The sequence below is a fragment of the Patella vulgata genome, chromosome 5, assembly GCF_932274485.2.
Source record: "Patella vulgata chromosome 5, xgPatVulg1.2, whole genome shotgun sequence".
NCBI lineage: Eukaryota > Metazoa > Mollusca > Gastropoda > Patellidae > Patella > Patella vulgata.
The window spans coordinates 36,954,054-36,966,916 of NC_065883.2; the positions used below are offsets into that span (position 1 = coordinate 36,954,054).

Below are 12,863 nucleotides of genomic sequence, written 5' to 3' on the forward strand. Positions count from 1 at the left end.
TTTGTCCCCCGCCTTTCGAAGAACGCAGGGGACTATTAAAATGGGTTTGTCTGTCCGTCCGTCCGTCACAGTTTTTGGGACACAATAACTCTCTTTCTAATTGAGCTAGAATGTTTAAACTTGGTGTAGGTGTTTATTAGGTCAATGCCTTGATGGAGTTCAAAGATGAGCATTTTCTGCTTAGGGGTAAGCAGAGATAAGCAATTTGATTGGTTGATGCTTTGGGACATGATAACTTTAGTTCTAATTAAGTGAGAGTGATGAAACTTTGTGTATAGTTTCATTACATCAAAACCTTTACTAAGTTTGATAATGAGCATTTTCTGCTCAGTGTAAGCAGAGCGATAAGCAATTTGATTGGTCAAGACTTTTGAACACAATAACTCTCCTTCTAATTGAGGTAGAATGTTCAAACTTGGTGTAGCCGTTCATTAGGTGAATGCCTTGATGGAGTTCAATGATGTACATTGTCTGCTTACGGTAAACAGAGATAAGCCATCTGATTGGTTGATACTTTGGGGCACGATAACTTTGGTTATAATGAAGTGAGAGCGATCAAACTCCGAATATAGATTGATTATATCATTACCTTGACTAAGTTCGATGGTGAGAATTTTCCGCTTAGGCTAAGGAGCGATAAGCAATTTGATTGGTCAAGACTTTGGAACATAACAACTCTGCTTTTAATTGAGGTAGAATGTTTAAACTTGATGTAGATGTTCATTAGGTGAATGTCTTGACTGAGTTCAATGATTAACATTTCGAGCTGAAGCTAAGGAGAGCTAATCAATTTCATTGGTCGAGGCTTTGGGACAAGTTATCTTGATTCTAGCTGATAGAGAGTGATGAAACTTAGTGTATAGTTTGATTGCTCAATACTTTTGAAAAAAATAAATGTGTGATTAATTGATATGTGTCATCTATTTATTTTGGGATTTCGGTGGGGGACATCAGCCTCACTGTTGGCTTGTTAATATTATAGTGGTTCTGTATTAATAAACACAATTCAATATTATTCAGAACTGCTTTTGATGGGGTGAAATCTTATAAGACGGAAGGGATTATATTTTGTAACTTTTTGTTTGCTTGTACATGTTGAGCTGTCTATTGTGAATGCTTCCATTAATTACAAAAGAAAAAATATGTGACAACCTTTATGGACTGCTCAACGACTTAGCATCTTTGGGAATATGTTTTGTTGCCTGGCAACCTATCGTTTCCCGTATGTGTAGCTTTTATAATAGTGTTACATGTACCTTTATTCATTGTAAGCTTATAGTACCACGCCAACGATGGGATTGAATGTGTTTCATTTCGTTTTCAGTGAGAATTTAAATAATAACTCCCTTTCCATTACATGTTCCATGTCCCTTAATTTTGTATACGAAAGTAACACTTTAACAAGCTGCTCCTGTCATCTAAAGAAAAGGATATAATAATATTTGAATTATAATGTTCCAGGTATCTATTGAAACCTGATTTTATGAGACGACCAGATCGTACATTTGATCCATTCTCCGAGAGTCCTGTAGACGGTGTAATAGCTGCTCATTGTTCTGTAGAGGTAGGTACAAATAAATATATTACAAATAATCTTTTATATCTTTGTGTTTGAAGAATAATTATGACAATAGGAACAAATGAAACACTTGAATTATAAATTTGTTGTTGAATTTTTGCAGGTGATATCGGGTCAGTTTTTATCAGATAAGAAGATAGGAACCTATGTAGAAGTTGATATGTATGGTTTACCAACAGATACTATCAGACGTGAATTCCGCACCAGAGTTGTACCAAATAATGGTCTTAATCCAGTTTATAATGAAGAGTCCTTTGTCTTTAGAAAGGTAGGAATACTGCAATTAAAGTAAATTCTGTTCAAATCTGCTTGAGGATTTGATGACTAGCTAATGAATTAAGTGAATTCTTCACGAATAAGATTTTCAAAATTAAAAATGACATCGGTACTGCCACAACTTCAAAAGGAACTGATCTGGACAAATATTTCTCAGGTAGAAAATTGAAATATTTCAAACCATTCTCAGAGGCCAAGGTGCTAAAACTCTTGATGGAATCTAAACAAATCTGGTGCTTGCTGGATCCTTTTCCTACAAAGATTTTATTACAGTGTGCTGATACCCTTCTTCCTGCGATAACTAAAGTAATCAGTTCAAGCCTCCGATCTGGTTTTGTTCCCAACTCCTTTAAAGTAGCAGTCATAAAACCTTTGATATAAGGGCCATCACCTGATAAAAATATTTTCAAAAACTATCGACACGTCTCAAATTTGCCATTCTTTTCGAAGGTACTTGAAAAAGAAGTTAGGAAGAGACTGTTGAAACATCTTCACAAAAACGATCCGCTACATAAACTCCAGCCCGCTTACCATCAGTCACATGGAACTGAAACTGCGTTGAATCAAGATTTAATCGATCTAAATCTGATGGTGGATGACCACCAAATTTTCCTAGACATCTTTTGGATTGAATGGTTGTGTTTAGGGCTGTCAGTATTTTTTCACAGTTGATTAGCAGCACTGCTAATCAAAAAGTCCAATTTGATTAGAAAATTTAAATATTGATTAGCAGTTTTTATACGCCCACATTTTCATGTGGACGTATATTGTCGTCGCCCCTGTCTGGACAATTGTTTGTGAACAATCTACAAGTCACAATTTTTATCCGATTTCAATGAAACTTGAAATATAGGTTTATCACCCTAAGATCTCGGTTCCTTTCGATATTGGCATCTATCGGACCATAACTTCATAGATTATGGCCCCTGATTGTACGAAAAATAGAGGTCATAATTTTTATCCGATTTAAAAAACCGTATTATTATTTCACGGTTAAACCCTAAGGATGGTTGAGTTCGAATTTCGTGAAAATCGGCCCAAAACTGACCGACAAAATGGCCGCCGTTCGTTCTCAAATAGCGTAAAAATGTGGTATATCAAGGTTGTGGACCCTGTAGAGGTCACTATTTTTATCCGATTTCGTTGAAACTTGAAATGTAAGTTTATAACCCAAAGGTCTCGGTTCCTTTCAATATTCGCGCATATCGGGCTGTAACTTCCTGAATTTTTGCCCCTGATTGTACACAAAAACGCGTTTTTTGGCTTGTGGAAACTATAGAGGTCATAATTTTTGTCCGATTTAAAAAACCGTATTATTATATCACCGTTAAACCCTAAGGACGGTTGAGTTCGAATTTCGTAAAAATCGGCCCAAAACTGACAGACAAAATGGCCGGCCCTTGTACGTAAATAGCGTAAAAATATGGTATATCAAGGTTGTGGACCCTACAGAGGTCACAATTTTTATCCGATTTTGTTGAAACTTGAAATGTAAGTTTATAACTCAAAGATCTCGGTTCCTTTCAATATTCGCGCATATCGGACCGTAACTTCATGAATTATGGCCCCTGATTGTACGCAAAAACGCGTTTTTTGGCTTGTGGACCCTTTTGAGGTCATATTTATCCGATTTAAAAAAACGTGTTAATATATAACCATTACACCCACCCTAAGGACGGCTGAGTTTGAATTTCGTGAAAATCAGCCCAAAACTGACAGACAAAATGGCCGCCCTTCCTTCTCAAATAGCGTAAAAATATGGTATATCAAGGTTGTGAACCCTATAGAGGTCACAATTTTTATCCGATTTTGTTGAAACTTTAAATGTAAGTTTATAACACAAAGATCTCGGTTCCTTTTGATATTCGCGCATATCTGACCATAACTTCATGAATTATGGCCCCTTATTGTATGACAAATCGCGTTTTTAGCTTGTGGACCCTATAGAAGTGATAATTTTTATCCGATTTAAAAAAACGGTTTATTATATCACCGTTACACCCTAAGGACGACTGAGTTCGAATTTCGTGAAAATCGGCTCAAAACTGACCCACAAAATGGCCGCCCCTCGTTCTCAAATTTTGTAAAAATATGGTATATCAAGGTTGTGGACCCTATAGAGGTCACAATTTTTATCCGATTTTGTTGAAACTTGAAATGTAAGTTTATAACTCAAAGATCTTGGTTCCTGTCGATATTGGCAGATATCGAATTGTAATTTCCTGAATTATGGCCCTTGATTGTAGGAAAAATCACTTTCGTTTTAGCTTGTTTTCTATCCATCTCTCGAAAATGTGGGCGTACCTTGCCTGGCAGCCGCTGGTTCAGTTTTAACATAAAACACCTAAATAACAAGATATTACTTTAATTCATAACAAATGATTAGATTTCATTCTTAGAGATTTTTTTAGCACTGCTACAGCCAGGTAGCTGTGACAGTTTGTGAATGTGATGTAGACTTTTAGTTAGGTCTTATGTCTGAAGCCAATTCTTGGCAGTGGCTTCCGAAGCCCCACTCATTTTAATTGTTATTTCTTCGTTACGTTAGAAAACAATTTCGTCTCAGGCCTTTTATTGTGTGTTACTATTTTTGTTCAATCGCACACACGCAGAATTTAACGAATAACCTCGATTAACTAGACACACACAATAACAATAATATTTTACGGGAATTCTTACTTTGATTTCTCATTTTACAAAATGTTTACATGTATTTATTTTTCAATTTTTATTTGTAAGTTTATAACACAAAGATCTCGGCTCCTTTCGATATTTGCGCATATCGAACTGTAATTTCTTGAATTATGGCCCTTGATTGTAGGAAAAATCATTTTCTTTTTAGCTTGTTCTCTATAAATCTCTCGAAAATGTGGGCGTATCATGCCTGGCAGCAGCTGGTATTCTATCAATTTCTTGTGGTGAATCCTCAGCTTCCAAAATTTCTATCACAGAACTAGAAAATAACAAATTTACTTAACACTGGTATGTCATTCGTTCAATTTTCAATAAATAGGGGAGTCTAACTAAGGTTCTTTTCAATAATTGTCCCTCGCCTTTGAAGAAAGCAGGGGACTATTAAAATGGGTTCGTCCGTTCGTCCGTCCGTCCATCCGTCCGTCTGTCCATCACACTTTTTGGGACACAATAACTCTCTTTCTAATTGAGCTAGAATGTACAAACATGGTGTAGGTGTTTATTATGTCAATACCTTGATGGAGTTCAAAGATGAGCATTTTCCGCTTAGGGTAAGCGGAGATAAGCAATTTGATTGGTTGATGCTTTGGGACACGATAACTTTAGTTCTAATAAAGTGAGAGTGATGAAACTTTGTGTATAGTTTCATTACATCTAAACCTTGACTAAGTTTGATAATGAGCATTTTCTGTTCAGGGTAAGCAGAGCGATAAGCAATCGGATTGGTCAAGATTTTGGAACACAATAACTCTCCTAATTGAGCTAGAATGTTCAAACTTGGTGTAGGTGTTTATTGGGCCAATGCCTTGATGGAGTTTGAAGATGAGCATTTTCTGTTTAGGTTAAGCAGAGATAAGTAATTTGATTGGTTGATGCTTTGGGACACGATAACTTTAGTTCTAATTAAGTGAGAGTGAGGACACTTGGTGTATAGCTTTATTACTTCAATACCTTGTCTAAGTTCGATAATGAACATTTTCTGCTGGGGGTAAGCAGAGCGATAAGCAATTTGATTGGTCGAGACTTTGGAACACAATAACTAGCCTTCTAATTGAGCTAGAATGTTCAAACTTGGTGTAGGTGTTTATTGGGTCAATGCCTTGAAGGAGTTCAAAGATGAGCATTTTCTGTTCAGGTTAAGCAGAGATAAGCAATCTGAGTGGTTGATGCTTTAGTAACACGATAACTTTGGTTTTAATGAAGTAAGAGCGATGAAAGTGAATATAGATTCATTATATCATTACCTTGACTAAGTTTGATTGTGCGAATTTTCTGCCTGGGCTAAGGAGTGATAAGCAATTTGATTGGTCAAGACTTCGGAACATAAAAACTGCTTTTAATTGAGGTAGAATGTTTAAACCTGATGTAGATGTTCATTAAGTGAATGTCTTGACTGATTTCAATGATTAGCATTTCACGCTAAAGCTAAGCAGAGCTAATCAATTTCATTGGTCGATGCTTTGGGACAAGATAATCTTGATTCTATCTGATAGAGAGTGATGAAATTTATTGTGTAGTTTGATTGCTCGATACTTTTGAAAAAAATAAATGTACAATTAATTAATATGTGTCATCTATTTATTTTGGGATTTCGGCGGGGGACATCAGCCTCACTGTTGGCTTGTTCAAAACTAAATCCATCATTTAATGGTGGGGTTTTTTTTTTGGCAAGAGTGACAGGCTAGTGGTGCCTCTTTAAAATTATGAACCTGATGAACTCCCCCCTTCCACCTCCATTGCATAATATTAAACTCTGGTGATAGTTTGAGCCAAATGTTAGGCTTAAAAGGTAGTTGAATAATGTGAATGTGAATTGTAAACAACTGAACAAGGCCTTAATTTTATATGCGGGCAATCTTGACTAGGCTATTCCATAGACTACTAGGCCTAATTAATAATACTTAAATAATACAATTGACTGTGTGTACCGGGTATGGTAGGAAATATGACAAAAATTATATGGGCCTCAACATCTCATGGCATTATATAGGAGTAATAAGACTACCGGTAATTCATAGATTTTTATGCCAATTTACAGGAGCTGGGTTGAGCGGTTGTAGTTCACGTAATAGGAAGATCCATGTGTAGACATTCAATGAGTGCATATTCTAATCTACTGGTCTAGACTATTATATAGCCCACCTTGTTGACCATATCACTATCAGGAGTTTTTCCTTTTCAAGACTAGTGGTTGATCCCTTTTTAAATTTGGTAGAAGACCTTGGTGTTGGATTTTTTCTATATACAAACACTGTTGGTAGTACATGCTTGTTATTTTTTTGCCTGGATGATGGATTGGCGGACTCAGGAAATGACAGCTACAAAGCTTCGAGCTATCACACGGGATCCATGGGTGAACTTTCCCGTCGTCTGTCACAACATTTCTCTTGACAGCATTCACCCATAATTTACGCCAATGCTCATCAACGGGAAATTCATAAAAATTGCACGCATCGTTCTTACTTCTAGTGGTTGTACCCAAAAGCGCAACAAAACGTAAAAAAAAATGTGTTTACGTCTGTTGTCACCCCCCTGCGCCTAGCGCCTCTAGCGGTGAAGTTATCCCCCTTCGAACATTGGAGAATTGATTTCAAGATATCAGTGACCTATCAATGTGTTGATGACCTAGCACCCTCTTATTTAACTGAACTAATTCAAAGTCATGAGCCTTCCCGGAGTTTAAGCTCATGTGATCAAATACAGTTGGTAACCCCAAGGTGGAGAATGAAAACATTTGGGGCAAGAACTTTTAGTTTTCTTGCTCCATCAAAATGGAATGATCTTCCAGTGTTCATCAAAAGTGCTCCTTCTGTTGAGTGTTTTGAATCCAGACTTAAAGCATACTTATTTAAACGTTATATTTAATTTTAAAATTGTGTGTAGCAAGCGTTATAGAGCTTAATTGGAGTGTGGAATCAGCGCTATACAAATGTTCATATTATTTATTATCATTATGTGGAAAAGTACAGTATTTGCTGGATTTTTTATGTTTCATTGCTTCAAATCATAAATGTCATTGGATTATTGTATTTTTGCTTAAAAGCCCATTATCAATTGTTCTATAAATTATGTTATAATCTATACAGGTTGTATTACCAGAATTAGCTGTATTACGTATAGCTGTTTATGAAGAAACCGGTAGACTAATTGGACAGAGAATATTACCATTAGATGGCCTACAAGCAGGTTTGTTTTGTAGAAAAAAAACTATATTTATTATTTGTATCTTTTACCAGTAATATAATTTATTTATGAACAAATACCCATATTTATTCATCTAGAGAGCATCTCATATATACTTTTGATTTTTTTTTTCTAGGTTATCGTCACATATCATTACGAACAGAAGGAAATTTTCCATTATCACTTCAAACAGTATTTTGTCGTATCATATTAAAAACTTATGTACCAGAAGGTTTTGGAGGTAAATATTACTCACAATAGTTTAATTTGATGCTATATATGTGATGGGGACAGAGAAATAGTGTTTAACCCTTTCATTGTGTCTACCCGGTAGTACTGGGTATTATAAAATGTCGTTAAAATGCACGTACCCGGTATTACCGGGTACTCAATAAGTTCCTCGCTAAATTTAAGTTCCTCGCTAAATTTAACGTTGTAACTGCGAGTGCCATCTATGGTTTTTTATATGCCCACATTTTCATGTGGACGTATATTGTTGTCGGCCCTGTCCATCCGTCTGTCCACAATTGTTTGTAAACAGTCTACAGGTCACAATTTTTATCCGATTTCAATGAAACTTGAAATATAGGTTTATCATCCCAAGATCTCGGTTCCTTTCGATATTGGCATGTATCGGACTGTATCTTCATGGATTATGGCCCCTGCTTGTACGAAACATCACAATTTTAGCTTGTGAACACTGTAGAGGTCACAATTTTTATACGATTTGGTTTTAACTTGAAATGTATGCTTATAACCTAAATATCTTGGTTCCTTTCGATATTCCCGCATATCGGAACGTAACTTCCTGAATTATGGCCCCTGATTGTACGAAAAATCGCGTTTTTAGCTTGTGGAACCTATAGAGGTCATAATTTTTATCCGATTTAAAAAAACGTATTACTATATCACCGTTAAACCCTAAGGATGGCTGAGTTTGAATTTCGTAAAAATCGGCCCAATACTGACAGACAAAATGGCCGCCGTTCATTCTCCTCAAATAGCGTAAAAATATGGTATATCAAGGTTGTGGACCCTATAGAGGTCACAATTTTTATCTGATTTTGTTGAAACTTGAAATGTAAGTTTATAACCCAAAGATCGGGGTTCATTTCTATATTCGCGCATATAGAACTGTAACTTCCTGAATTATGGCCCCTGATTGTAGGAAAAATCGTGTTTTTAGCTTGTGGACCCTAAGAGGTCATAATTTTTATCCGATTTAAAAAAACGTATTGTTATATCACCGTTACACCCTAAGGACGGCTGAGTTCGAATTTCGTGAAAATCGGCCCAAAACTGACAGACAAAATGGCCGCCCTTCGTTCTCAAATAGCATAAAAATATGGTATATCAAGGTTGTGGACCCTATAGAGGTCACAATTTTTATCCGATTTTGTTGAAACTTGAAATGTAAGTTTATAACCCAACGATCTTGGTTCCTCAAATTGTAATTTCCTGAATTATGGCCCTTGATTGTAGGAAAAATCACTTTCTTTTTAGCTTGTTCTCTATCCATCTCTCGAAAATGTGGACGTATCCTGCCTGGCAGCTGCTGGTTATACGCCCACATAGAAATATGGACGTATATTGCCGTCGCCCCCGTCCATCCGTCGGTCCATCCATCCATCGTCCACAATTTCTTGTGAACGCTCTAATGCCAAAAGTTATCATCCAATTGTTTTAAAATTGATATATGTTGTTTACATTAGTGAGATGAAGAAGCTTTTTTAATTTCAATAATTTCCGTTTATAACGTCTAGAGTTATGGCCCCTGTTTCACTTTGTTGAACCTTGTGAACGCTCTAATGCCAAAAGTTAACATCCGATCTTTGTGAAATTTATATGCAATATTTGAATTAGAGACATGAAGAAGCCTATTGAATTTCAGCAATTTCTGTTTATTACTTCTAAAGTTATGGCCCTTGTTTCACTTTGTTTAACCTTGTGAACGCTCTAACCGCAAAAGTTATCATCCTATCTTTCTATACACTAGAACATATTTCCACATGTTTCAAAGCGTCAGACTGTAAAATGGTGAGGTGCAGAGTCCCACGTAGACGATTTACTCTCTATGAAATCGTGGATGACATCTTTGCTGACTAAGACGGTGAAGACAATTTTGAGGCGGATGATACACGTAATTGGGTTCCAGTTGAAAATGATAGTAGTCAAGACAGTGATTGAGAGTATGATTTCGGTGATTTATTGCTCGACGTTCGGCCTATGGCTATGTCTCCTGTGCATGATGAACAAGGCCAAGGTGACCATGATATAGCCCTATGTCTGCAGTAGATTCTGATGATAATTTTGATGTTGATAATGATTCTGGCCTGCTAGTCGTAAAAGAGGTTGGCAATCCCTGAGTCCCGAACGTGTACATCTATTGACTGACTATAGTGATAATGATACGGGAATGGGGGATGAAAGTGATGGTGAAAATGAGGTAGTGCAAGCCCAACGTGGTCTTGGCAGAAGCAGGCGTGATCCGCTTGTTCGTGGTGGCATTGCTCGTGGCCTGGTTCCTGGTAGGCCTATATTGAATGACAATAGTGGTCTTTGTAGTGGTAGACGTGGTCCACGTGTTGGTGGTGGCTCTGCTCGTGGCCACGGTGTCCGTGTTCTTGGTGGCCATGGGGGTGACAGAGGTGGCCCTATTAGGGATCAGAGGGGCCGGCCACGCTAGAGGACAGGGACGGACAGGATCTGATAGAAACCCCTATATTTGGGCAAATAATGACAAGGGAATAGGTTCTTCCTTCTTCTGAAATTCCTACCTTTTGCAAATAATCAAGACCTAGCATATGACCCAAAAGACACCAATAGGGACAGGGTTTACAAGGTAAGGCCACTGATTAGAAAGGTGAGGGACCGCATTAGGTGGGAATAAAGTTCTATGAACTTACTAGATCCAAGGGTATTTCTTTTGATTTTATAGTCTACTCCGGTAAAAACACATTTAGAGATCATTATGATCCAGAGCCTCAAATCCTGGTAACTGAGCGAATCCCCCTGAATCTGATGCAACCATATCTTGGCCTTGGCCACACGCTGTACAGTAGAATCTGTATTAAGCAGCCACTCAAGGGAATTTTCATGACTGGTCGCCTAACGGGAGTGACCGCTTAATAAAATCTGAGTGTTTGTTAATGCTGACATCAAGTAAATTTTATGCTTGGATGCATTGGGAGCAAACATCAATACTTGCGTCAGTAAATTTGGCCGTCGCTGAAACTTGCTTGGGACGAAAATTATTTGACACAAATCTCTAATATATCTTCTGTAAACCTGTCATTTTGTACCAACATTGATACTACTGTCAACCACTGTGATGTATTCACTATTATTTATCCATTTTTGTGATGAAAATCCATGAATTAATTTTATTTTATCAAAAAGCACATGTCCAAAAAAACATGCTGAATTTGTCATCGATTTTTAGGGGGTGTAACTCTGTATGTAACATAGGGGGCGCTAAAACTTCTGTTTAGCAACAAAGTGGCAATGGAAAATAGATACTAAATGATCGCGACAAAACTCGGCTTTGATAGTACTATTAGTTTATTCAGTCAGTATCTAATAATGTTTCAATAGGTGTGTAAACAATGATCAGGGTTTGTTATTTAATAAAACAAAAGATTAATTAACAGGCAATCCTGGGTTTATTGTTATTTTCACAGTTCATTTTACCTGATCGGTGGGGGATGGATAATTAACTATTAATCACAGGATTAGCGGAGGTTCTACGAAGTACGACAAGATTGTATCATAAAACAGTGGCTGTTGAATAAGCGCTATTTTGCTAAATTTATACTATTCAAAAAAAGTAGGGGATATTTGATTTTTAAGTGTTATTAAAGTCACCTAATGAAACTGACGAAGAAACAAATGACAAAATGAAATGAAGTTCACATTCATCGATTTATTCCAAATGATCGTTAGACTAAGTAAGGCACAGACTGACCATTATAAGGGTAAAATGATACCTGGGGTCAAACAGCAAAGTTACCACAGCATCACAACCAAGTCAGTAACGGGTAAATCCTCCTCTGTTTGCCAAACAAGCATTGATCCGACGTGGCATATTCCTAATGAGACATTGGCAGGACGTTGTTGACGTTGACGTAACCTCTGTCCAAGCATGTCCCAGACATGCTCGATGGGGGAGAGGTCGGGACTCAGTGCTGGCCAAGGTAATGTGGTGATGTTCTGTTGTTGGAGGTAACCTGTAACGATCCTGGCCCTGTGACATCTTGCGTTGTCATCCTGGAAGATGAAACGGCGGCCATGTGCGAACGGCACAACATGGACTGCCAAGATGTTGTCCCGGTAGTACTGGCCTGTAACACGCCCTGCAACAACATGTAAAGCCGTTCTTCCAGCAACAGTGATGCCTCCCCACACCATAACAGAACCACCCCCAAATCGATCATGTCTGATGACGTTAACGTCTTGGAAGCGCTCGTTTCGACGACGCCACACCCTCCTACGTCTGTCCAAAAAATCAACAGTGAACCTTGACTCATCTGAAAACATCACATTGCTCCAGTGTCGATTATCCCAGTGTTGACGATCCCTACACCAACGACGTCTTGCCTGAATGTGATGATCTCTCAAACAAGGGATCACGCGAGGACGTCGGGCGCGAAGGTGACCCCTATGCAGTCGATTCCGAATCGTCTGGCCACTCACTCTCACTCCAGTGTCTGTTTGAAGACGAGCGCTGATCTGATTTGCTGTGATGACACGATTTCTCAAGGCCAAGGTACGGATAAATCGATCCTGGGCTTGAGTTGTCGCCCTTGGTCGACCTGAGCGTGGTCTGTCCTGTACAGATTGTGTATCACAGTATCTGGACCATAGCCTGCTTATGACAGACTGAGAAACATTCATCGTCCGCGCCACAACCGCCTGTGTTGTGCCGATCTGTAGCATGCCAAGGGCACGTAACCTTTCATTTTGGGTAAGCCGACGCATATCAAAATTTGTTTTCTGGTCACTAAAACAATTAAACTGATGTTTCCACCCTGGAATTCAATGCCACAATGACTGTAACATTCAAAGTCAGAGTTGTGCAAATCTTGGGTTGGACCCCCATGATGATCCCAAGCATCACCTGCATTCCATGCGG

At 38.0% G+C, this 12,863-nt stretch overlaps 1 protein-coding gene across 2 annotated transcripts in view; it reads left to right on the plus strand.

Moving 5' to 3' along the window:
- Window positions 1-12,863, plus strand: part of LOC126821498 (1-phosphatidylinositol 4,5-bisphosphate phosphodiesterase beta-4) — a 315,174-nt gene that overhangs the window by 267,272 nt on the left and 35,039 nt on the right. For both annotated transcript variants that reach the window (XM_056100864.1, XM_056100865.1), the window contains 4 exons: window positions 1,462-1,564; window positions 1,683-1,847; window positions 7,636-7,735; window positions 7,869-7,973. In XM_056100864.1, coding sequence (XP_055956839.1) covers window positions 1,462-1,564; window positions 1,683-1,847; window positions 7,636-7,735; window positions 7,869-7,973 — 473 coding nt within the window. The remainder of the gene's footprint in view (window positions 1-1,461; window positions 1,565-1,682; window positions 1,848-7,635; window positions 7,736-7,868; window positions 7,974-12,863) is intronic.